At 35.7% G+C, this 25619-nt stretch overlaps 1 protein-coding gene across 9 annotated transcripts in view; it reads left to right on the forward strand.

Moving 5' to 3' along the window:
• The window catches only part of EVI5 (ecotropic viral integration site 5), a 105851-nt gene extending 80785 nt beyond the window's left edge, over positions 1 to 25066 (forward strand). For 8 of the 9 annotated variants that reach the window (XM_065071130.1, XM_005498734.4, XM_065071128.1 and 5 more), the window contains 2 exons: positions 4575 to 4670; positions 23815 to 25066. In XM_065071130.1, coding sequence (XP_064927202.1) covers positions 4575 to 4670; positions 23815 to 24120 — 402 coding nt within the window. In that variant the 3' untranslated portion in view covers positions 24121 to 25066. Of the gene's footprint in view, positions 1 to 4574; positions 4671 to 6440; positions 6571 to 23814 lie in introns of all 9 variants that reach the window. The other variant, XR_010474097.1, reaches the window with a different exon arrangement.
• Positions 25067 to 25619: the final 553 nt, after the last annotated feature.

The raw sequence follows: 25619 nt of genomic DNA on the forward strand, positions 1-25619 counted from the left end.
TAGCTGTGAAAGATGTGCTAAATCAATGCATCCTGGTAGCATGTGTTTTCCAGCACATCCACATGCCTCAATACATGAGGCAAGAAGCTAGCAATGACAATGATACTAGGATAGACAAAAAAGAAGCATATCAAGAATGTCCTGAATGTGAGCTCTGACCTCCATGGCTTCTGGGCTTCTGCTGTTCCCCAGATCAAGTTATCCTTTGATCTTAGGAGCTGAGCTTCTGTCTGCTATAGCTGGTTCTTAGGCTGAGGTGGCTGAGGCCAGACAAAAATTAATCCATACAAGACTGATTTCTTCCTGCCTGAGCCTAGAAACTTTTTCAATGTATACTGTTGAACCCCCAGGAGGAGAAATGAATGAATCTGTTGTTTAGAGGGTTATGATACCTGGAAGCAAAATGAAAGACAGCAGCAGTAGAACAGGAAGAATGGAAAACATGCATCTCCAGAGAAGCAAATGAATGATAGAGGGCTAGTAGTTATTCCTGGAAGATTATTATCATCAGTTGCCCTGCAGTATATCAACTAACTAAAGAAATGCAACAGCCATATCCTGCAGATAGTGAGCCGAAGATTAAATCTGCAATAATTCATCAGTGCTATTGTCTAATGTCCTTACCTTTTGTTTCAGTTCCATTCAGTACCTGTAGTATCTTCACTTTTCAATTTCTGTCCCACTTCCATGTCACATGCAACCCAGCTAATTCCCTGCCCCTCTACATCTTGGCCAAGTTTAATTCATGTTCTAAACTGGGAACAAATAGTAACTGACAACAATCTTAGTTGCTTCATGATTAGGTCAGTCCCAAGTGTTAGAAATTTTACTTATTTAGCATTATATTATATTTGAAACTGAAAAATCCAAGCTGAAGCTGCTCAAGCTTTCTTAGTTAAGCTACTGAATGAAACATGAAAACAAAATCCTTTGTGCAGTTTCTGTGTGTGTCAATAAATGTTTGGAGCATGAGTGTGCTGCTGTTTCTGGGGCTTTCACCAGTCACCTAGATTAGTGCCAAAGCACAGCTAATGGCATCTAGAATTGTGATGTACAAGTGGGAATCTAAACAGTGTGGGGGCAAAATATAGCATTTATTCTGCAGTGGTAGAAGTTTTCACTATCTCAAAATGCACACATATTGACAATACTCTAAAAAGAGATGCTAGGATGATATTAAGATCACTTGATTAAAATAGGTTTTGGTTAAATAGGTTTTTATGGTAATTGGGAAGTAGTAGATAACGTGTCGTATAATCTATGTTAGGTTAAGAGGCAAATCTAGAACTACAGAATTTTGGGGGAAAAGTATTCTGTCTTTGTGCCAGATACCCACAGACAACAGGGAAAGCTGTTTATATTGCTTTCTGTAATGCCATGTTGAAGCTTTGCCTGCCAACAGTTTTTCTTTTTGACTTCTGTCAAGGTACCCTAATGAAAAAATACCATTAAAAAATGTAAGTTGCTCACATTAAAATTTGTCTTTGATTAACAAATGCACATCAGGAGCTGGAAATTGCTAGAAAGTAATCTGAACTTAATGCAAATATGGAATGTGGCTGGAAAGTGCAACACTTCTGCAGATTATAGTAATATTTTGTACTTATATGAAAGTAAATATACGTATTGATGAGAAATATCCATCTCTTCTCACAGTTTTGAAGAATGCTGGGTAATTCAAGAATTATAATCTGACAGATAAAACTACGTCGTATAAATGTTTTCGTTCATTTGAAATATGTAAGCTTTCAGCTATCTGCTTATTATTTATTCTAGAAATTAGATTATTTTGGTAAAAAAAAAATATTTTAATACTATAGTGTCAGACACATGCATGTTTTCCAGTGGTTTGCTACTGCATCTGCATGAGTGTCTTTGAAACAACTAAATTAATGGCATGATCAATTTCGCTTATTAAAAAAAAAAATAGAATATATCTTTGATGTTGCTCAGAGAGATGAGCCGAAACTGTGAAGAAAATATGTTGTCTTAAAATTCCTCCTTTGTCATCCTTCCAGTTTATTCACTGTAGATAGACTTTGTAGCTTATAGAACATGGGCTTATTTAGCTACCTAGAAATATCTGATTTCTGTTGCAGCCAGTTAGAAGGACCAGCTTCTGACCTCTAGTGTTTTGAATGTTGCAAGAGGAAGTTACAGCATGACTTTTTTTGAAAAGTATTTTTGTAGAAAATGATATTGCAGGGTTTCTTTTTTGTGCTAAATACTTTTTTGTGAATTGTCAGCTCTACAAAATCTGTTAAGTTCTGAAAGGAAAACTGAAACTTACTTGCCTTTCACTAATAATGAGGATCTTGCAAGCCAGACTTATGCCCTGTGTTCAGCTCCAACTGATTGGAGCTAGAGTCAGCAAATTCACCTGTCAAATTTTTCTACGATAATTTTTCATTAACTTTACAGTGTTATTTATGGAATAAAAAGTAACAATATAAACACTTAAATATAATAGTGTAAAACTCCCAATATGTATACTCTGCATGGGCATACACTAACACCTTTCAGCTATTTGTGCAGGGCCAAACTTAAGCTAGTAAATGGTATTGCTTCTGCTGTTGGTTTATACAGACTCAACTTGGGGATGGCTGTTCCATGTCCTCTGCTGCACCCACTTTAAATGTAAGCTCAGTTATGTATTACATTCTGATATTAAAAGGGCTATGGCACCTATCTTCTGTTTATGGTAAAACCTTGCTTTACTTGTGCTTTTTGATACTATACTTTATGGTTGCATAGTCATTTGGAGTCCATAGAACAAGAGGCTCAAATGGAAGAGTCAGGGTTCCAAACAGAGGGGAAGTACTTCGACAAGTATTTCTCCCATATAGTCCTGCTACCAGATGAGATCAAGTCATGCTCATAGTCTGGGCAATGACTTTTTTCTCTATATGGATGTAAACAGCGTTGGTTTTGATCTGCAGGTTGTTGTTTCTGGTTTGGTTTCTCCAATGCCACTAGTCATCCTTGTAAAGAGAGATTATGGGTTTGTGGCATTTTTTTTTCACCTGTTTAGAACAGGAACAATTAGTAATGTTGTTAGTATTAGCCATTTTTTGTGACTTTGAGCCCTACGTTGCCTTGGAAGCTAGGTTCAATATGGAATTATGCACTAAAAGATCTTGTACCTCCATGTTGCAGATTCTGTGAATATGACAATGTTACTTTCGAGCAATATTGTAAGGCATACCTTGCTGCAAGAAGTCTGCAATTAGAGAAGATGCTTTGAAATTGCCAAAACTGGCAGTGCTCAAGGTTGTTCTTTTCATGCAGCAAAAGGGTTTGGAAGGTGGTATATTGTCCCTTCCACTAACATTCTGGTACATGTTCTGTTCTGCTGCTCATATTCAGAGGGATGTTTTAAAATAACCTCTCCATTAAAGCTTTTTGTCCTGTATTTTGAAAAATAGCTGACACCTTTCTTTCTAATAGGTATTTAAATCCTGTTTGCAAATGACTTTGAACGTGCCTGATGTCAAAATTAACTGTTTGCTTTCTTCAAGTATAATTAAAACTTCAGCAAAGTGAGCTACAGGTAGAAAAAAAACAGATATTCCCATATAGTATTTGTATTTCTGTAATATATTGGTTGTGTGTGATTTACAGTCAAAGTAAAGATTTATATAAAATCAAGGTGCTTCTGTCCTTTAAAGCCAGTGGCTGCTTCAAAAATTACTCAGCTGCAAAAAGACAAAAAAAAACCCACCGCTCTTGACTTACTAGTAGCAAACTGAGGACATGGGCTGCCTTTTCCATCAAGGTGGTTATTTATCTCAGATTTGCCAGATTTGGTTCAGTCACATTATGATTCCCTTTAGAGAACAAACTGAAAGTTAGTGTTTCAGGCATTCAAGTGCAGAGGAGCATCTTGAGCATCTTGAGATTTAGGAGCTGCATTTGGCTGACAAATGAGGGAAATCTCACATTCCTCTTTTTCTATGGCTTTTTATTTGCCAGTTTTGATCTGTACCTCTTGCAGTATTGGTGTTAGGGGACATACTTCACTTATGCTCTCTGGAACTCCTATATGATAAATACCACAATATTTTAAATGCTACAACTTTTTTTAGGAGAGAAAAAAGCTTGTCCTCTGTAGTGTTTCCAGCACATGTCCTACAATACAAGGAATGAACATGTTTTGTTTACTTGTGACTTGGAGACAAAGAGAAATTCCTTGTTATTAAATGAAAACTTCACATTAGTGAAAATAATGTAGACTAACGTATGCTTCATATATTGATGCACAGGAGGGATGCATTAATAAATTGCATATGCAACCCTCATGTACACTGGATGTGAATTCCACCTGTGAAGCTTTAATTTTTCAGGTCCTCCATAGAATCCTGCCTGTATGATGGTTGGTATTGAGAAAGTCAGTTTGGTCTGAGCTACTGACACCCCTAGTTACCTGCTGTAATTTGAACTTGTTGTAAAGTGCTGGATGGTGTCTGTAAATAGCTTCTGTTCATGACAAAAATATGAAGTTGGTTAAAATAAGACTTTAAATATAGAATATCTGTGAATAATTTGAATAAGATTATTTTTTTTAACCAAAACAGAAAGAAGAAGGAAAAATTCAAGGGCAGCTTAATAAATCTGATTCTAACCAGTACATCAGAGAACTGAAAGATCAGATAGCTGAGCTGCATCATGAGGTAAGTGATAAAATACTACTGTCTCTGATCACTTGCACCTTTTGTCTTATCTTTCATTTGTAGTAGGTTTTGCTTCTCTAATAGTTATTATAGCTTCAGTACCTGATTTTGCTGACATACGTTATATAAAGTGAATGCAAGAAAACAAACTCTTATACCTGAATCTTGCCCTTATTCTGGGATGTAAAAGACCAAAAAATTGCTTAGTTACATGATTTGACCATGAGATCAGGGTTTACATTCTGTCTTAGTTTTTTTCCTTAATTTCATGAGCTGATCATATTTCACCATGTTGCATTTATTGTATTTGGAGCTGTGCGCATGAAAATAAGCCCTTTTATGTCTTTATTTGCTACAACTTTTAAGGCTAATGTAGTTAGAAACTAAACTGCATTTTTGCAAGTAGAACAGTCCACGTTTAGATTTTCTTTTGGTTCTTGATATTGTGAGGATGAATTAAGTGGTAGTATACTGAGGTTGCTTAAAAGAAAAAGGATGCTTGCTTAATATCAGTTAACAGATTTTTAAGTTTTAAACTGCCAAAACCTTCAACCTATGACATTTCTGTCTTCAGACTTCCTTGCTCTAATAGTTGTAGCAACTTTCTGTTAGTTAAAAAGATCAAAAGGTCCTGAAACCAAAATGCCTTATGTAACCACTGTGCTCACTGGCTCATTTCAGTTAATCCTGCATTGTGAAGAAATGTCTTTACCTAATACCACACTGTGTGCAAAATGCGCGGTCATCTTTGCATTGTAGTCTGCTTCTGTTTCTAATATACAGCTCTGATAGTGTTGTTTAAAACCACGGTATCACAGAGCACTACAAAGTAATTACTTGTTCGTTGCCTTCTTGTTTTTGTTAAATAAATGGGTTCTTTATTTGAGTGTAGGTAGTGTTTTCATAACAACCTTAGTGGATTCAACCTTTTAGGATCAATCCCTTGAGAGTTATAATAAAGTGGAGCATCTTGGAATGCTGTCTACGTTGTAGATTGAGGATACTCTCTAGGGCCATCAGTCCAGCACCTTTACCAATCATTAAGCTCACTTAATAACAAGTTTAAAAATCAATAACCTGGTGTTTTCCATTAAAGGACTATAACTAGCTTGTTTTGTTCCTTATGAGAAAGTAAATTGCTTGTGGAATTCCCAGAAAACCAAATATTTTGCATTATGAATAAAAAGGCTTAAAAGGTAAGAAACCACTGCTCTGGAAGAAAAGTAGGATTACTGTTGGAAAGCTGTTGCATCATTTTATCTATACAAACATTTGTCATATGCTCAGTTGTCATGAGGCATACAATTGTGTACATGTTTAAAGTGTATAAGTTAATGTGAACAGGTTGGAATGAAGATGAGGTTTGTTAGCTCACAGACCAGTGATAATTCTGAGTAATAACAGTGATTCCTAAACAGTTAAATCTAGACAAATCTTCATTACCATTTCAATTTGATTGAAAGAATATATAATCTAGGGAGAATATAAATTTCAACAATAGCAGAGTTGGAGTAATTTCACATAGAAGAGCACTCCTCTTCCAGATGTGTGCTTTGTTGTAGCTTTACATTTAATTTCTAAACTAGGTAAACACTATAGGAACGAAGTATCTCATTCTAGAATAGATAGAAACAGGAGGAAGAAACTCAGTATCTAGTAGACTAGTTCTACTTTGGCAGAATTTCTGAATGCTTTCTTACATAGAGTTTCTTATACCTTAGAAGTCCTTGTTTACTAATGACTATTTCTGTGTTGTCTGTTTCCTCCCAGCTGTTACGTATGTCTCTTTTTTAAATTAAGAGTTTGGAAGAAATGCACAATCCTTTATTTTGAGAATAACCCACTGGGCTGATTTTGAGATAATGTAAGGTTAAGTCTGAAATGTATGTAGTATTTATAGGTAAGTTGGTGCTAATTAATAAAGTATTGGATTAACATAGCTGCTGAGTAAAGAACTTTGCAGTGTTTCCTGAAACAGCAAAATCTGAATAAAATTGCAATAGGAAGAGGGGAAAAATGTTTGCTCTCAACTGCTAAGTTGGATTAGTATCATTTAGTCAATACCAATTAAATAAACTGACTTTTTACATCTGCGCTGAAGTATCTTCATGTGTAGATCCATTAATGACCGTGCTCTTTGGCTAGCTGCCTTTTGATTCTACTTCTGCAAAAGCTAAAAGAAACGTTACAAATTTGCAAATTCATCTTCCTGAAGATAGGGTGATGGTGTATGTGACATGCTGACCACAACCTCCCAACTGGTTACCATGTGAAAGGCACTGCTGCCCAGAGTCTACAAAGGGCAGTCACTGGAGAGGATTTAGATGTAATCTGAGCCCACTGAATAATTTTGGTCTTCCTTTTCTGAGCTCAAAATTCTGCATGCATCTTAAATAGTGTTCAGTTTGTACCCTAAAGGATAAATTTCAGCTGCTTTTATTATATTACTTATCTGGGAATAGTAATGCTACAGTCACTCTTCAAATCATATTATAAGAAGACTTATTGGTAGTAAATTCAAGTTTTTTGTGTTCCTGTTACTGAGTAAAACTGCACCTACTGGAAAATAGTAGTATAGCTTCCAAAATGGAACCGATTAGGCACATTGCTATTAAATGTACAAGGTAAATTACACAGAAAAATATGATGCATTTTTTCTTACCTTTCAAATAAGGTAAAACAACTATAAGTGAAATTACTATATTGGTTTTTTGGTTTGTCCTAACAAGATACCTGCCTGATTCCTCCTATATCTAGCCAGTGGATTTCTGTAGTATGATAAGCTGAATTGTTTACTGACTGCTTCACAGTAGGTCTTAAACTCATATTTGATCAACACTTAAGAAAGCAAACACAAAAGCTGGAGCTTTGGGAACATTGTAACAATGTGAGTTCTGTTGTAGACTTCTGCTTTGTGCATGCCACCTTAGATCTACTCACATCACTCACATTGCTCTTTCTTTGCGCTAACTTGAGTAACCAAATATGGGTTAGAATAAAAATATTTAACATCATTTACATTACTACGTTAAATGCTGAATTCATACTTATATTCCTTAGTGCAGCCATAACTTCACTTGGAGTTCACATAGATGTAAACAATGTAAAGCAATTATTATTAGCTTGCAGTTTTAACTTCAGTAAATACATGCCAATTATTTTTCTGTTCACTAGAAAGTTACTGACAGCTATCCTTTAATCTTTTACACAAGCTGTCAACATTTGAAGAATAACTGGTGCATAATGGAAGGACACTCAGAGGCTGTAGCATTTCTAGGTAGCCAATAGCTAATCCTGTGTAAAGTTGTGTACGTTTAATGTCAGATTAGTGCTATACTTCCTTTCCTCAATGGCTGAGTTGCTTTATTGGGTACAAAGATGCTTATGCCTTATGGCTTTCTTGTTGAAGGCTGAAACTAGTGTGAAAACCTGAAATTTTGAGGATTGTCACAGATTCAAACAGGAAATCATGACATAAAATTCTTTCACAGCTTTTAATATGCACTAGACTTAAACACTCTGCTTGCCTTGTCAGGAATTTGTGTCCCATTGTCATTTGTATTTTCATTAATTGAAAGATTTTTACCTAGCATTTTCTTCCTTCCTCCATTTTCCTTCTATTCTTAAAGCTATCTCTAACGCATTCTTGACTATTCCTGGCTTAGCAGGATTTTGAACTAAAATGCTTTTCCACTGTGTAGTCCTGACAGGCTGAAGCTTCTGTGAAGCAACTTTGTTACTCTTGTCACAAAGTACACAGGCTTGGTTGCCTGGTCTTTGGCACAAGAGAAAAAAGGTCTGTGTCACTTGACCTTACAGTTAATGTGCTTTAACTGATGTAACATAAATGGTGTGAGTATACAGGCACTGCAAGATTTGTACTGTGAGCTACATACTCTCAGGCTGCACGAGGAGTGCTAGTACTTCATAGAAGTTGTCTTGGATGAGACACTGAAGTGTTAACTGAAAGTAACTGTTTTGAAACATTTTCAGTATTCTAGAGAGTATCCCAGTTCAGCAGGTATCACTGAAGTAAAGCAGTTACTCTATGTAGGAAAGAATATGTATAAAGTTTCACCGAGTTTCCATTAAGTAAAGTTGAAGGCTTAAGAAGAACTGACTAAGATAAATCTTGAACTAGCTGTTACTTATTTCAACATAAATCACATACTGGGGAAAAAAGGTGGATGTTCTTTGTAGTTTGCCACTTTTTACTTTTAATTCAGACTGAATGGAATTAAATGATTTATAAACTGAAGCTCTACATTTCATGCACTACCCCTCTGTACATGCAGTCACTTTACATATATTACACAGCAGCTGTCTCTGCTTCCTGTTGGATGTTGCAAGGCTTGTATGTGTTACCTAGATTACAGGAGTGGTACAAAAGATTAGAATTGACATGCTTACCCACAAACTACACTGGCAGACCACAAGACACCTTTGGAGACAAAGCAAGTGGTTTCCAGTCTTACAGACTTTGTGATTTAGGACTGAAGTGCTTAAGTTTAAATTGTATTTCAAGTGAAACTTTGTAAAGTTTGTCGTACTGCTAGCTGATTTTTGTGTCTCTTGGAATGTTTTAGTGAGTTTGTTTTGCTGTTAAATTTCAGTTTCTTATTTATATTTCTACAGTATTTCAAATGTAGGTTTGATTTAATCTTACGACAGTTTTCATGTTAAAACTAAATTGTGCCTAATGTATGCAGGTCCACAAAAGGAAGTAGTCTCTACAATTTGGGATTACTGAGCACCTCATAAGGCCAATACTATGCATAGCTTTATGAAGGGGAGAAGCAACATAAACTTAGTGCTTCTTTCACTTAGCATGCATTTTTCCTTAGTAAGTGGGAATATGGATGCTGAAGATAGCTCTTTAAAATCAATTTTAACAACATTTTCCTATACTTGAGGGATCCAGTAGCTGTTTTTAGCTCGTGAGCAACTGAAGAACACTCAGAGCTTAGTGATGCCTTTTTTTTTTTCCTTTTTGACAAATTATTTGGCCTTTGATATACAAAATATTCTTTATAAGCCTGGCACCTTTTGCTCTTGATCTGTATTCTTAGGTTAAAAAAAAAATCCAGATAAAAGGTTTCAGAACTCTGTAGAGTCAAGGAGACTTGTTGAGGAGAGAAGGTAGTTTCTGGGAATTTATCTGCAATTCTTGTCTTAGATTTGAGTAGAGCTTTCAAAAGATACTGGGATGTTACTTTCCTTTATCTCTTGCGGTTATCAGGGGATACAAAAAAATGACTGAATTAGGAGTTGGCTGAACTAATGGTAAAAGCATAATAAACACGAAGTTACCAGGGAAGATCACAGAAGCAAAATAGCAAGTTTTGAAACAATGCAACTTGTTTCTTTGTGCGCTTGTTTTTGCTTCTCATACTGTTGTTAGCTGTTGTCTAGTTACCTTCAGCAGCCAGTGAAGCTTGTGACCTTAAGAAGGAGGATCAGCTAATTCCCACTCACCTACTTTTGGTGTCTGGATAACATTAGTAAATTGAAATGGTTGGGTTTTCTTTTTTCATCCAAGGAATTTTGAAGGGGAGGTATAAAATATTCAAACTGTAAGCAGGATGAAGAAGATGGGTATGGAGCAGTTGTTCACTTCTCTTCCAGTGCAAGAATGAGGATCTTCGAATGAAACTGGAGTTGTGTTGAAAAAACACTAGAGAATATGATTTTTGCAAATTTAACAGTTTAAATTCTTTTAGATCCAAAATTGTTTCATATACTAAAATCCATGGTAATACAGATTGGAAAAAATAACTGCCTAAATTCATGGGGGGAAAAATAATCCCTGGAGATACACAAATGTCACATGTATAATTGAAAAATGGGCTACTTGCTGGAGTTTGGGAAGGACATTCTGGTAAAGTACCCCTATATATTTGCTTATTGTTACATTCTTTCCCAGGCATCCGCTATTGACCAATGTCAGAACATGGAGCTAGTTTTCTCCTAGCTGTCCTCCATAATGAGCTATAACCTTAAATAATTACTTCCAATATTTTGAGAGGAAGCAAGGATGTTTTCTAACATGCAAATCTTATGCGTGTGTTTCTGGTATTTGAATGAAAATCGAAATCCTGATGTTAGTGTGGTGCACTGTTCCAACAGTTAGAAAACCCTCTGCAAACTGCCCATGTTAACAGAATTTCAGCATGGCCAATGGAAAAGAACAAGATGACAGATGACTGGAGCATTATTATTTCATAAAAATACTTTTTTTTTAGGCTTTTAAAAGGCTATAATAGTAACTTTATGTTAAATTCTGGTGATTAAATTCTTACACATAGACAATGCAGAAAAGGGGGGGATTTTTTTTTTCCAACTATTTCCCATTTTCACTATCTGAAAACTTGATGACTATTCAAAGTAGTAGTGACCACTAGTCTACCACTTTTCCATTCCCACATACATGTAGTTTATCTAGGACTGGATCTGATATTATGTTTTAAGAACCTAATGCAGTCAGTAAGACTCTGATATAGGTGTTATCTCATGGACTTATCTTGCTCCTTGTGAGCTAACATTTCAAGATTGTCTTAATGAAAAGAGATATAAAAGTTGGAGATTAAATAATATGCTTTTAAAAGATTTTGCTTGTGTAAATAAAATTCAAGACACTTCAAGTAATTACTTTGAGGATAAATAATGCATGAGTTGTGACCAAAGGAGTAATTGGTAATATGGCTGAATTAAGGATACATTTTACAGCTTGGGTTAGCTTTATAGGCTTTCACTGCTGAAACTGAAATGGAGAAGGGAAACTAAACGATAGCCATCAATGTGAAGGATTGAAAAAGCCCACCTATATAGGCCACATAATACGACACCTAAATAAAATTCAATGCACTATAATACACAGGAGGGAGGTTTAAACCCCATTAACAGTTCCTTTGGTCTTGAATACCATAAACTTGTGTGGTAGGTAAGCTGTTTTAAAGCTTCCAAATTTTCTTTTCTTTTTTTTTTTATTGTTAGCTAATAATCTTAAATCAGCGAGTGGTTCTGGTCCCCAGCACAGTTATGTCCCCTGAGGAGATGAGGGGATATCTTTACAAGCAGATAAATGACAACTTATGCATCAGCCATGGATGAGCACAAAATTATGCTGCTGCTTGTGGCCTACTGGAGTAACATTTGATGGATTGGCCGCTTCTAGCAGCATTCCTAGCTCTTCCTTCTCTTGCAATAACAGCATCTTGATGATGGGATACGAGCAGGAAGCATTATTCCTTTTCTCTGTTAATTTTGTTACTAGGCTTCCTTTGAGTCAAATTCAATGCTTAACAAATGAAATGTTCTCTTATATGAAGTACCACTAGACTACACATAGGAGCAAGGTAAATAACTCTGAGCTTTCATCCTTCTGTATTTGGACTGCTGATGTCCAGCTACTTTGTTTGGATGTGTCTGTGCTGTGTTGCAGTCATGACTGCAGTGCAGGCACATGTTTAAGTAACTTGTAAAGCTGTGAATGAGTTGCACATAGCTTTGCATGGTGGGGACAGAAGGTTTAACTGGTGAAAGCTAATTCTAGTTAAAGTTCAACCTACTAGAATTTTTTTAAAGTTCTCCTCAGGAGACATATATGAAGTGTTGGCTAGCAGTGGATCAGATCATATGGGCAAATAAGAATGAGAGAAGATCATATTTATCAGCATTTAGATATCTTGGAAACAGAAATAGGTAACACTTATTTCATCAGAACTGAAGAGAGAAGAGCAAGTCCAAAAAAGCCTAGTACTCTTCCTGTAAAATTCATAATTAGGTATAATGCTCTTCTACTCAAGTCTCTTGGCAACTTATTTTTCCCCCTGTTCTTCTGAAAGGAGTGTACTATTTATTTTCTATGTAGTATAGGCAGATGTATATTTGTCTCCTTGCAATTGTAATTTTACTTGCTTTCATGAAACTAGCTAATCTTTGTGGGATTTATTTCAGTCAATTTTTATATTGTTCTCACTTCATAGTTCTCACTAAGTCTGTAACATTTGTTAAAAGTACTGTATTAACGCTTGCAAAGCACTTGTTTCTCAATACTGAGTAGAATCACATTAACACCTTCTAATAGTTTGTTTTACTAGACAAATGCTTTCAAAATATGCAGCTCTCAATCAATGTTTTCTTACTTGATAAGAAATGTTGTCCCTGAAAGGAAATATGTTAGCCCTCAGATTTACGAAGTAAGCATTTCAACTTGTGGTGGAAGTTTATAGCACAATAAATCATGTGCTTTTCTTTTACCGTATCTTGCAAGCACAGTTGGACAAGAGACCATCAGATTTTTCCCTACCCACAAATGAAGTTCTTGCAAAGCTGCTGGACAGCTAAAAATGTAGTTGCTTTACTAGTACGTGTCAAAGTTACCGAGTCTCTGTGCTGGCAGAGTCTGATTTAAGTGGTTGTGGTCAGTCTGAGGAACCTGTGATGTGATAAGATAGCGCTTGTGAGATCATGTGGTTTGCAAATACCCAATCTAACATAGCAGCTTTGTCTACACAGTATAGTTAAATATATACTGTATGCTTTAGAAAAGTGAATTGCTTTATTCCTTTAATTCAGCTTGTCCTTGAGGGTCAGAGATGTTATACTGGCTTGATAATACCAAGATTGTTACAGAAGTGTCAGACTGAACAGATTGGGAGTCTTCATTCTCCAGTAACTTCCTCCAGTTTAGTTACCCTGCCCTTAATAAAATAACTAGCTTTAGAAACTGTCTGGCTTAACTAAGCAATCAACAGGCAGAAGTGTTGTTGCACAATGGAATCCCTGTATATTTTATGAACATCTGTTGTTTAATTCAATTAATTTTGAATGGATGTTCATAGTGTCATTAATACAGACATATTACACTTGCCCAAAAAGGTAGGATTTATTCCATAATGGTGGTACTCCATTCCACAAATCTTTGGCTACAAACTACATCTTTGCATCAGGTAAAGTAGATTCCTCTCCCTTCCCCCCCCCAGTAACAACACCATCAACAAAATATCTTCCATCTCTGGTGAGAATAAAGGCAACCTCTGAATATGACCAGTGTAAGCAGGACAGTGATGTAGTCTGTCCTCAAATGGAATAGGTGTGACTTTGTTCACTCAGACGAGGACAACGGTTTAGGTATGAATCTTAACTGTTTCACTGTCACTACTGGTAGATTAGATTCGGTGATTAAAATAAATGAAGACTGGTGATTGTTCCCTTTACAAACATTCCCCCTCCCTCCCCACTTCTTTTTTCCTGACTGTATCCTACTGTGCCAAAGCTCCAGATCTATCTTGCTGAGCAATACAGTAGTTGTTGATTGCAGCATTAGAAGTTAATCTAGAAGTTAATCTACTAAGTCCCTGTGTAGAGTTTGTCTGGATAGCCAAAGCAAGTAAACTGATTATAAAATTATTTCATTATCATGACAATAATGCTCTTCTCTTGAGTGCTGAAGCTGTGTGACCTGTCTGCAGTGCTAATTATAGCAATGTCAGGGTCTATCCTATGTTTCTGCCTATAAATCAAGTTTTAGGGGTTGAAAAGTGAAAGGATTGAGGTTCTACTGATTTTAATTTGTCTGAGTAGTTGTTCCTTGGAAAAAGTTTTGTGTCAGCAACCATATATGGGTGCCACCTATGTGAGAAACAAGCTCAGGAGAGGAATGCTATGTATGAGCTTGTAATATGTCTCTGTAAATTTATCTGAATATAAGTGGGGCAAACACTGGAAATGTGATGGAAACCCCTCCTAAAATTCTTTTAGCACTCTCAGAGTAGCAGCCAGCACAGATGAAAGTAATTTCTGCAAGCAGAGGCAAAAATAAATGTTATTTATTCCATTTTAAAATGTTGAGTTTAACTCCTGCTTTGAAAGGACAGAGTAAAAGTGCGAAATTATCATTTCCTGTAACTTGCCCATAATGGGTACATTTTCAGTCTCTGTATCAGCCCGTACATTCTAGTTAATGCTTGAGGTTTCAGTAACTTTTGCATTTACAGATGCATGCTCTAGGGAGAAGGAGCATTTGAGATTCAGGTAGTTCCTTGGATATAATAATTGTAGTACATTCAGTGTGATCATGCTGCTATTTTAAAATATATTTGTTGCCATGTCCTCACTCCAAATAAACACTTTCATTAGAACTTATTGTAGGAGGAGTTTCTGGGAACTTTCCTTCCACCTACCAACTAGCTGTTTATAGAAACTTCCCAGCACTATGTCAGCTTAGAACATTTTTTGGAATTGCATACAATCACACTGCAACCAACTTGTCAGATCTTAAAAATCCCTCAATAGATAAAATTTTACTTGCAGTTACCAAAGACTGATTTGTTTTGAAAAGAGTTTAAAAGTTTGATACTTCCTTAGCACTGTTGGTATTTCAATTGCATATTTGATACAGAACTTCAAAGTTTAATTTGATTATACGGCACTAGATCAAAACCAGATTCTTTAACCATACAGTGCAGTGATCAAAAAGTCATGACCTCCCATTGATTGCTTTATTGGTTTCCTGTTCTGATTCACTGGAAACCTTCTGGTCTGAACACTTGCTGCTAGTTTTAATCTTTGTCACGTTTACAACACAGCAGACTCGTCTATGGTAAAACTGATATGCAACATACATTTAACATCATATTTCCTTTTGGCTCAAGTGCTTTTTAACTGATAATGTTGAAAAAACACTTTTTATAAAAACTTAAGTCAGGAAATATAAGAGTGCATTCAGAGCATTATGAAATAAACAGCAGGACAACTGGACATGAACTTTCTTCTAATGCATTAAAATGATTCAATAGACTTTATTTAATCTTCCTGACATCTATAGGGATTTTCTAAAGCATTTTGTGTTACTGTGAGACTGAATATGAATTACAGAAGCTGGTAATTTAAAACAGAGGCTAAATATTTACGTGTTGTTTAAAAAGCCAGAAGCCTGAAATGACTCAGTCTTGGAAACTTCTTGCTGCTCTTTTGCTTTTCACTTATGACACACTGCAATGGTTTGAACTCTGTTTAGTGGTATGGTCAGCAAAGTTCCTTTGAGATGAATATTTCAGGTTGTATACCAGCGTGTTTCTCTGGATCATCCTTTTAAAAGTATGAGTTTCAGAACCAAAGGTAATTATTTTCTTAAACAGAATAATTTAGTAGTTCATTACATACAGTAATTTGGATTCCAATGAGTTAATGATGAGTGGGGCAGATTCATCTAATGTTGTAGTACTCTATGACTCTTGTTTTTAATCCCGCTATAGATGACCAAAAAAAACCATCTCAGTTTGGAGATTCTTTGGGTTTTTACCTTTTAAGAATAGCAGCCATATTGGTACAAGCAAAAGAAGCAGCCTAGGTCTGTTTGGGTATCTAATACTGTCATTCACTGCAGTTCTGCTTTGGGCCCCTCAAGCCTGAAGTTGAATACTTGCTCTGACTTCAGGTCAGCTTCTGTTGTTGTTGCCAGTTTCAAGGTGTTTTGCTGCAATTGCAGTAACAAGTGGACAGATCATACTGCAGCTGTATTAGATTGAATTGACTTCCGTTTATGAACTCTAGAAACAGTTGTACTGTTTTGAGAAAGTGCAGATTGATAAGTTCAGACATATGAAACCCTGGAGACAACTGGATATGGGCAGATGCAGTCTTCCTAGCATTAGGTTATTCTGCAAATCAGGCTTCTTTGAACCTTTCTGCCATACTGAAAGTAGTATCAAATTCATTTTCTCTATCTGCTTCTTTCTGCTTGTCCTAAAAACCCCAAGAAATCAAATGAACTCTTCACCAAGATTCATTTTATTACGCTTTAAAATAAGGAGCCAGGTACTCCACCAAGTTTTCTAAGATTTTTTTGTCACTTATTTTTATCTTAGTATGAGCATTATAAAATTGTTTGGGGGACAGATGAGGTAATACCAACAGGAAGCAAATACATCTCTGAACTCATCCGTAGAAAGCAGAATTAGTTTTCTTTAGGAGGCTACTATTTTATAGCTTATATTCTTTAGAAATACTATATATAAACCACTAAACTCGCACTATTGTGGAGTGATAAACTCTTTTCAGGGTTTGTTGTTGATTGTGCAGGTTTCCCGCTTTAGTCGTGCCAAACTCAGTCCCAAATAAATGGCCAAATGTGCTAAAGCAGATCCCAGACAGTCTTGAGTATGCTGGAGTGCAGCTTGGCTCTTCCTACAGGGACTGCCTAACAACTTCATTTCAAAGGTCATTGCTGGACTCACTAAAAATCAGCATTTTGTTTATCTGACTGAAACTTCTGCTGGGTGAAAGTTTTTAGATGAGGAAATTAATTTCCATACTCAAAGGATAGCAAAGACAAAACTATGTCTTAAAAAAAATAAAAGGCTCCATGATAAATGAAATGTTTAATTGTGCTTTATAACTAGTAAGCAAAGGAAGCAATTTTGCAAACAGATTTTTGAAATGCTCTCACCGTGTGTTATTTGTAAGTGTGATAAAGATATTTCCTGTGTTCTTCAGTCACAGTACCTTAGGCACTGCAATTTCAGTGTATTTGATTTTGCTTAACTTGTCTAATTTGTTAAGTTAGACTTTGATTAGAATCTTGAGTACTACCTTACAAACATCACTTTTGGGGCCGAGGGGGAGGCAAAAGCAAAGACAAATCATAAAACTATGTAATGATTATTCCAATCTGCTAAACCCAAAATTTGTCAAATCCTCACCCTAAACACTTCAGGTTAACTTTAATATTTGTAGTTTAGGTAAACTACAAGGGAGAAAAGTATGTTTTTGTTCATGGTAGTGTTGTAATAAAACTTCCCTCTGATAGTTTTCCAGGGTTTTTTAATGCATTCTTAAATGTATTCACTTTTTTCCTACATCCATGACTCTTCTACAACCCATTGGAATGTGTTAACAACTTGATTTCAATAGAAAGTAGGTAATTTGCTGCGGTTTTTTGCATTTTGACAAGAAATTAGATCTCAGGTAAAGGAGCAGTAAAGAGAACAACATAAAAACATTTCCTATTTGAGAATATAATTTTCTATTATATGAATCTCAAAATTAGACAGATCTTAACCTGAAGTAGAACATCTTTAAGAAATCTGAGGAGACTCAAAGTTGTTCTGGAAGAGTTTTAATCTTAATATTTTAAATTAAAAAAAAAAAAAAAAAGACAAGTATCTGAAAGCAATAAAAGAAGATGCAATCTGTTTCCTGAATTTCTCTATGAAGTGTATCAGATTGTTGCAGATCTCTCCCATGCCTGGCTCACAGTGAAAGGAAAAGAGTTCATCACAATTTTTCTTTTCTTCCCCCTCCTTTTTAAAACAAAACAAAGCATATTCCTTGTGTATCTTTTAAGGTCTACAAAATGTATTTTAATTCCGTTTTTAAATCTCTAGAAGTAGATGTAACATTGGAGAAACCAAGATGGCTTTGGTATGAGATGTGGGGGTGGCCGTCTCTGCAGCTTTTCATACAGATCAAAAGGGAAGAGAAGCCCATACAGCCCCTCTCAGCTGTTTGTTATCTTTCAGACAGTGAGTCCATGGTATTAGGGCCTCTTCCTCAGGAGGGACAGCAGTGACTGTCTAACAGGAGCAAGCAGAGTAAATGAGAGATCCTGGATTCAGCGTTGGTTTGGGCTTCTTGAATCATCAGTAATTTCCAAGAATGACCCTTGTCTGGCATTGCTCATGGCTGTTACTTACAAGTCAATAATCCTGATGATGCCTGCATTTATAGTTATGACTTTAATTAAAAAACCTTAATGTTAACTGAAGTGAAACAGGAAATTCACTTGACACTGAAATAAAAGCCACAACTTTGAGCTTTGTCCTAATACAGTTACAATGATAACACATTTCTCGTTTCAAATATATTTTTCAAATTTATTTTTAACTTTGTTAGAGAATGTGTCACTGTTTCTAAACAAATACTGTATTATATGTGATAAGTATTGTTGACTTATTTGACACGTAATCTTGAGAGCTATACAAGTTGTCAGGAAGCTCTCAGAAGACTATCCTCTGTCTTTTGCATATGATCCACATATTTGTGTATAAACTGTCTCATGCTTGAGGAAAATTAAGAATGTCTTTAAAATTGGCTTGCTTTTGCATTAAACTTCTTTATTGCAGGATACATTAAGCTGTACTTAAGTGGATTTTTTTAATCTCAGACTTTTCAAAGATCAATAAGCGATGGCTTTCGTTAAAATGCTCTGATACAGTTCTGTCACAATCGCTGCTTAGCAGTCCCTTTCATATAAGGAAGCTGATTCTGTTGCAGAACTTTAGAAACACATTTGTGTTGTAGCTGCACAGCCATTAAACTTGCCAAGAATTGTTTTAGATGATGGATTGCTAATATTAGTTTCTGCAACTATTCATTTAGCTCATGATGTCTCCATTTGTGCAGTCTTCATGTTGCGATGGTTTCGGTATGAATGTGACTCACTGTGGAACTACAACTGTATATTTTAAAATGGTCTTCAGAGAGCTTAAGATATCTAAGGAGTTGCTTGTGTTCATGGAAGTGGCCAAGTAGCGTGAAGAGGCCTGCAACCTTAATGTTCTTCATTCTTTTTGTGTGCGTGTGCAGAAATGTTCCTGCGTTGTAGTACCTACTGGACATATTTGTCTCCCAAATGACAAACTATTTTCCATTAATTCAGTCTGAGATGCTGCAACTGCTTCATTTGCTGAGATAAGCATTATTCCAGAAGTTGTTACTGGGAGCTTTTTTTTTTAGAAGTGATTGTGTACTAGTGTATGCTGTGAACTGGAGTGATGTCACAATAGGAGAGGGTCTGCAGTAAGTGGCAGTCAACTGTTAAGTACCATAAGGGATCCCATTAGATGCTGTCGACTGATAGTCTCAGGAATTCTCAAGAACTACAATTAAACTTCTTTTATTAATGTTAACTGTAATTATAATAGATCATAACTGATATTTTTAATTGGCTTGTAATTAGATTTTGACTTCTAAATCTCTTTTCATGTTGACAATGTTTTTCTGAATTATAGAACAGGTATTTGAAAATGCTTATGACTTGTTTCTCTTCAGCTAAATGTGGTCAGATCATACTTTCAGCAACATTCTAGTTTTCTTTTTAATCATGTTTGGTTTTTAGGGAGTTTTACTCTTACGAAGGTGGGGACAAATAAAGAGGGAACTCTGATTTTTTAGATTTCTCTTGCTATAAGCACTGAGAATTCAGTATCTTTATTTTTTTTTAAGATTTAACATACTGGTGTCTGCCAAAACAAATTTCACTCACCCAAAGCAGTGGTCATATTTTTATCTCACTTGTGTATTACTTGCTTATCCTACTGTGAGTAGATTGAATATTTACTGTCAGGCTTTGTTAAAACTCTTCTTTATTACTTCAGAACTGAGCAAATCTCGATAATTAGTTACTGAAGCCTTTTAAAGGGACCAGAAAGTAACATTTTAGTTTGACTTCTTTTCACCACTGAATTCCTAGCTTTAAAAAAAAAACCTCACAGGTTACAACATAAAAATGTCTCCCAGAGCTGAAGTAGAACTCTCTTTCACAAAGTCCCAGTTGAAAATTTGACCTATATTCTCTATTTAAAAAGCACAGGGGCTTAGAAATACAACTTGCATGCAACTGACTAGCACCCTTCAAACTATTCTGTGATTTAACGTGGAAGAACTTTGGAATTGTACTAAACCATTTAAATTTCTCTTTACTGTCTCTCCTTCATGCCTGACTTGATGAGGCAGTCAGCATCAGGTAAGAAAGTTTATTCTGAGGTTCAAGGGTCTGATTGTTAGCCTTTTTTTTCAGCTCTTCTGAATTTGTGAAAGTACACTCTTATGTGTTAAGAGTAGATACGATTAAAAGTCTTTTCATTAATCAACCAGTAGGGCATACAGTTTGTCTGTAAAGTTCTGAATTATTTAGCATGAGAAGGTATATAAAATGCAAACACATTCTGTTCTTGATTCAGCTGGTTTTTGAATGGATAATGATGACATACATTTTAGTCACATAATGTTATTAACCCTTTGAAATGTCCTAAAGACCATGTGAATGTGCTGTAGTGAAAACTGGGTTGAAGCTTCAGTCATCTAGACAATATGACCTGGATTTGAGAATTAAAAACAAAATGTGGGTTTACCAGACCTGGTTTTGTTTTGTTTTGTTTTTACCAGATGTGATCTGATTTGAGATTCTTGCAAAACTGAAGCAGTAAGAAACTGCCAAGGTTCATCTGAATGTTACTTGTCAGGATGACACAGGTCTAGTTCCCCTCACACAAAGGAGGGCCAGACCCAAAACTGAAAGGCTTTAACCAGTATTGGCTCTTTGTACGAAAGAAGACATAAGTGACTGACTTTGGGGAGTAAGTCCATGCTGTGCTCAACATGGCTGCAAGAAAAAGGGCTGTTCCTCTTCCTTCAGGTGGAATGATTAAGGATAGAGTAGAAGTAGGGGTTCCGTGCACCCCCTGCTCCAAGTCCTTACTATATGCTACACAAATTACTATATGCTACACAAATGACAAGATCTTGGCATAATTCTTTATTTCCTACTTTAAGCTGCTCTTGCATGTTCAAATAAAACACTGATGGCAAGAATCTCAAGTCTCTCTTAGGTGACAAATGAGCTTCACTGTGAATGAGGTAATTTATTAATTGCAAAATCTAAGCCATACCTACATAATGGCAAACACAGAATTGGTAGTTACAAATTGGAAAAGATATTTTCAAGTTGTTGCCGAGAGTCCTCTTGACATCATTGGCTTAGTGTGCAGCAGCAGCCAAGACAAGTCAATATTGGGCATCAATAGGAAGTATACTAAAAACAAAATCAAGGTGTTTATGTTGTTACTACAAAACCTTATTCGTAATTTTTCACTAGGAGTGTTTTCCACAGACTCTCATTTGATGTCTGGAAAGTCTACTGCCTAAAACCATGAAGCCATGATTTTGCCATGTTACCTAAATAAATTCATCCAAAGGTATCATGTTTTAAAGTCTTTAGGAAAACAGCTGAAGTAATTGTCTTGGCTTTCTGAATGTTCAAAACAATTAACATTGAGTGTCAGCTTAATAATGTCAGGTGAACCAGTGGCTTAACTATGCAGACCTAAAGCATGTAATTTCTTATTCTCATATAAGATATGTAGTCCACTTGTACAGTGGAGATTTTTTTTCTGTGGTGAGGGCAGAGATAAACTGTTGGGTTTTGTTTTGATTTTCTGTGTTTTATTTTTGTAGTGACTAAAATTGATAGCTGTTTTTGAAACTTCATGTGGCAGCCAATCTGGTCACATTGCAGGATACTTTTAGGAATAATATTTCTAAATAACACAAGAATCTCTATATCAGGGTTTCTGTGTCTAAATACATAAGCTAGTAAAAATTATTTATTCCAGATACATATTACTGTCCAGTATCTAATATTTGGCATAAGCTGATTTTGTTTACATAATGAATTATGCTGTGCAAGTGTGGAACTTTTTGGTTTGCTTGCCTTTATACAAGCAACCTCCTCATGAAACAACTGCAGCCTATGTGTATGTGAAGAAAATGCAAAAAACTTAACATTAGCATGTGCAGTTACAACAATGGTTTAGATCTGCAGCATGTATTCATATTCTTAACAGAGACGTTTGGATATATATTAAGAACTAGAGCTTTTACATGCCATTAACATCTGATTGTATGGCTTCTAGCATGATTATGACTCTTGTGATCTTTTTTCAAATAGTTTTATTCTCATATTTTGAATAAGCCCATGGTAAGTAGAGATCCTTTCTTCATCAAATGGACAGGTAAAATCTTCTATTGGTGTCAACAGCAAGGACCTACGGGAGCTTTTTATTTATCAAAGTGAATATTGCTTCAGATTTCTGAAACATCAAATAGATTTGTGTAAAGAAGCTCTTCAGGCTTTTTCTTCTTTCTGTTTTCCAGGTCTCTGTTACTGTGAAAAGTCCCTTACAAAATAGCACTTGGTGCATCTTCCTTTTTGAGCTTCCAGAGTGACATTAGGAAGTTTCTGAAACGCATTTTTGATGTTTTTCTGCATCCTTAGGATTTTTTTATCTTAATACACTTAGACTGTCAAACTGAGCCTGAGGTAGTTGCAACTGAAAGCTAGCAAAAGTGAAATTCTAAAAAAAAAAATAACCTCAGGAATGTCCTCCATGAGTTGCAGCTATTTTCATTAAATTAACAGGGGACTTGCCAGACTTCAGAACTTCAGGTTTTACTTTTGCATAGGTTGAATGCATTATTATGATAGTTTCATTCTACAGTGCATCTTGAATTAAAATGTTATCCTATCTGTCCATGATCTGACAATCATTTTTGTCTTGTTTGATGTTTTCTTTAAATTGAAACTACAATCTATTTATGCTGTACAAAGAGAAGTTTCTCTCCTACTTCTTTATCTGAAATCTCAATGGATCTGAACTAGATAATGAAAAGACGCTTGATCTTACACTGTACACAGAGCTAAGCATATTCTCTGTGGTTGTTTGGGGTTTTTTTGTTTGGGTTTTTTGTTCTGGTGTTTGTTGGTTTGGCTGTTGTTTGGATTTTTGGTTGTGTTTGTGTTTTGTTTTGTTTTTTAATCTGTGGCAATGTGCAATTAGCAATATTCACTTGGGACCTTGCTCTTTGGGATTAGGGGAGGGCTTTTCTCAAGTGAGAAGTTAGGTGATAAGGGAAATAATGGAGCTGTAAAAGTAAGATGTGAAGGCTCAAAATGCTGTCAAAACAAATAGGCCGCTCTAGAAAACTAACTCTAAGCCATCCTTGTGGGGATATTAAAGATGGACTAAATAGCCTGGAGGAATCTGTCATTAGTGATTCTACTAGGCACCTTGATTATTAAGCCTTAAAACTGAAATACTGTGTGGGTGGAAGAAGAATTTTTGAAAATTCCAAGTACTATTTAAGACATTCATTCAAGGTCTCTGCTTGGGCAGCCAGAGTGAGAAATCACTGTGTTCTGATTCCAGCTGAGTTTCAAAGCAATCATCAAATCTGCTGCTTCTAGATCTAGTGTTTAACTTAATCCATTAACGGTTCAATGAGAAATTTCTTGGAAATGTCCTTTTTTTAACCCTGGACTCTTCAGCTCTGATTAACTGTTAACTTCTGCTTTTTCTAACAGATCAAATGTCTAAAAGGCCAGAGAGACTTCTCAGACCAACCCACTTTTGATGGGATTCACATTGTCAACCATTTCACAGGAGATGATGAATCATTTCATTCTTCTGATGAAGATTTTATAACTAACTCCATACAGGAGAGTGAGGTGAACTTTCATCTGCACAGAAGGACTGGTCAGATGGCTTTGGATCACACAGTTATAGACAGCAGTGACAGTGATGCTGAGGAAAGTGCCCTTCAGACTGGGATTTCTGATAAGATGGTTTCCAAGCAGAGAAGAATGGAATCTTACTCTACTACTGTGTGATTATCACTGTGACTAGCATTGAGGGATTTCATACTTCTTTAAGGGTGAAGTTGTCAGATAACTGAAGCTATTGGATCTGGTCTAGCCTGTGATAAATATACACATGTACTGTTCATCTGCCTTCTCTCTTTGCCAAATCTCGCTAATGACGTACCATTGCCATAGAACAGGCTGGGAAGAAGTTGATGGATGACAGTTCTGACAGTATTACTGAATGTTCCTTGTTTTAGAAACTGCAAATATATAATTTCTTTAATGCGCAAGAACCATTTTTGCTGTTCACAAACACAGGAATTATTTTCCTCAAAAGAAATTGCTGTTGTGCAATATTTTATGCTCTGAACAAATGTGTATGTTTTACACTGTTATCCATTTGTGATCAAGATGGACTCTAGTAAACCATCTGATCATGACACATATATATATATATAAAATTATCTTATGCTTCTCGATTACTTTTGTTTTTACTAAAGTTATTGGATGCCCACAGAAGGCTTGAAAGAGGAGCCTTTGTCTGTACTACTTCATATATGGAAATAACGGTCACTAATGTCATAAAGGTGTTTTTCACCATTTTCACTTAAATCTATGTGCATCTGCTTTTGATGTTACTAAATAATACCTGGTCTGAATATATTAATTACCATAATGTTTATTTTGTACATATTTATATATCTACACCAAGCTGAAAATGTACATTACACCATTTTATATGAGGAATGTAAATGTTGCAATATTACTGTCTTTGGTATTCTAACAGGAAAATTAATTCTGTATATACACACTAGAAATTAATTATTAAATAAAGGCAAAACACTAACTTTAAGTTTCAGCCTAGCTACACTAACAGGTTCATGTTGGAAATGCTTGTTCAAAACACTATTGACTGAAATCTTTTACCTTCATATATATGTAATGAAAATAAATTTTTCATGATTTAACAAGGTTGGAGCATTTACTGTTTAGTCACTTCTAGGCTACAGACCTTGGTTACTGCGTAGTTAGTTACTCACTGGCTCTAGATTAGAGTGCTAGTTCAAATAAGGTGAAAAATTATTCATGTCTTACAGTTAGTTCTAATGAATGCATGGTCAGTGCAGTAAAAATATGTAAGTTCACTCTTCTTACAGTTATATATTGCAGATCTATCTAGGAAATTAGCTATTGGTCCTCTCACTAAATAGCTGTGATGTGGCACAGCAGTAGGAGCTGACGTGAGCATTCTGCTTGCACATTATCCTGAAAATTGAGACAAGGAAACTGACCCTAGCTTCTTGAACAGAACAAGATATTCTGCTATGGTCATATGAACACTCGCTCTCTCAGACACATTCTAGTCAAGAATATTCTTAATCACAGCTATTATTGCAATCTTGCATAATTAAACAATCCTTAAGATTTATTTTCTAACAAGGTTTGCAACTGTTCTGTTAATTAAAAAAAAAAAAAAGCCATGCACAAGTTGGTACTGAGAGTCAGTATGTATGTTAATTGTCTTC

The sequence above is a fragment of the Columba livia genome, chromosome 8, assembly GCF_036013475.1.
Source record: "Columba livia isolate bColLiv1 breed racing homer chromosome 8, bColLiv1.pat.W.v2, whole genome shotgun sequence".
NCBI classification, from domain to species: domain Eukaryota; kingdom Metazoa; phylum Chordata; class Aves; order Columbiformes; family Columbidae; genus Columba; species Columba livia.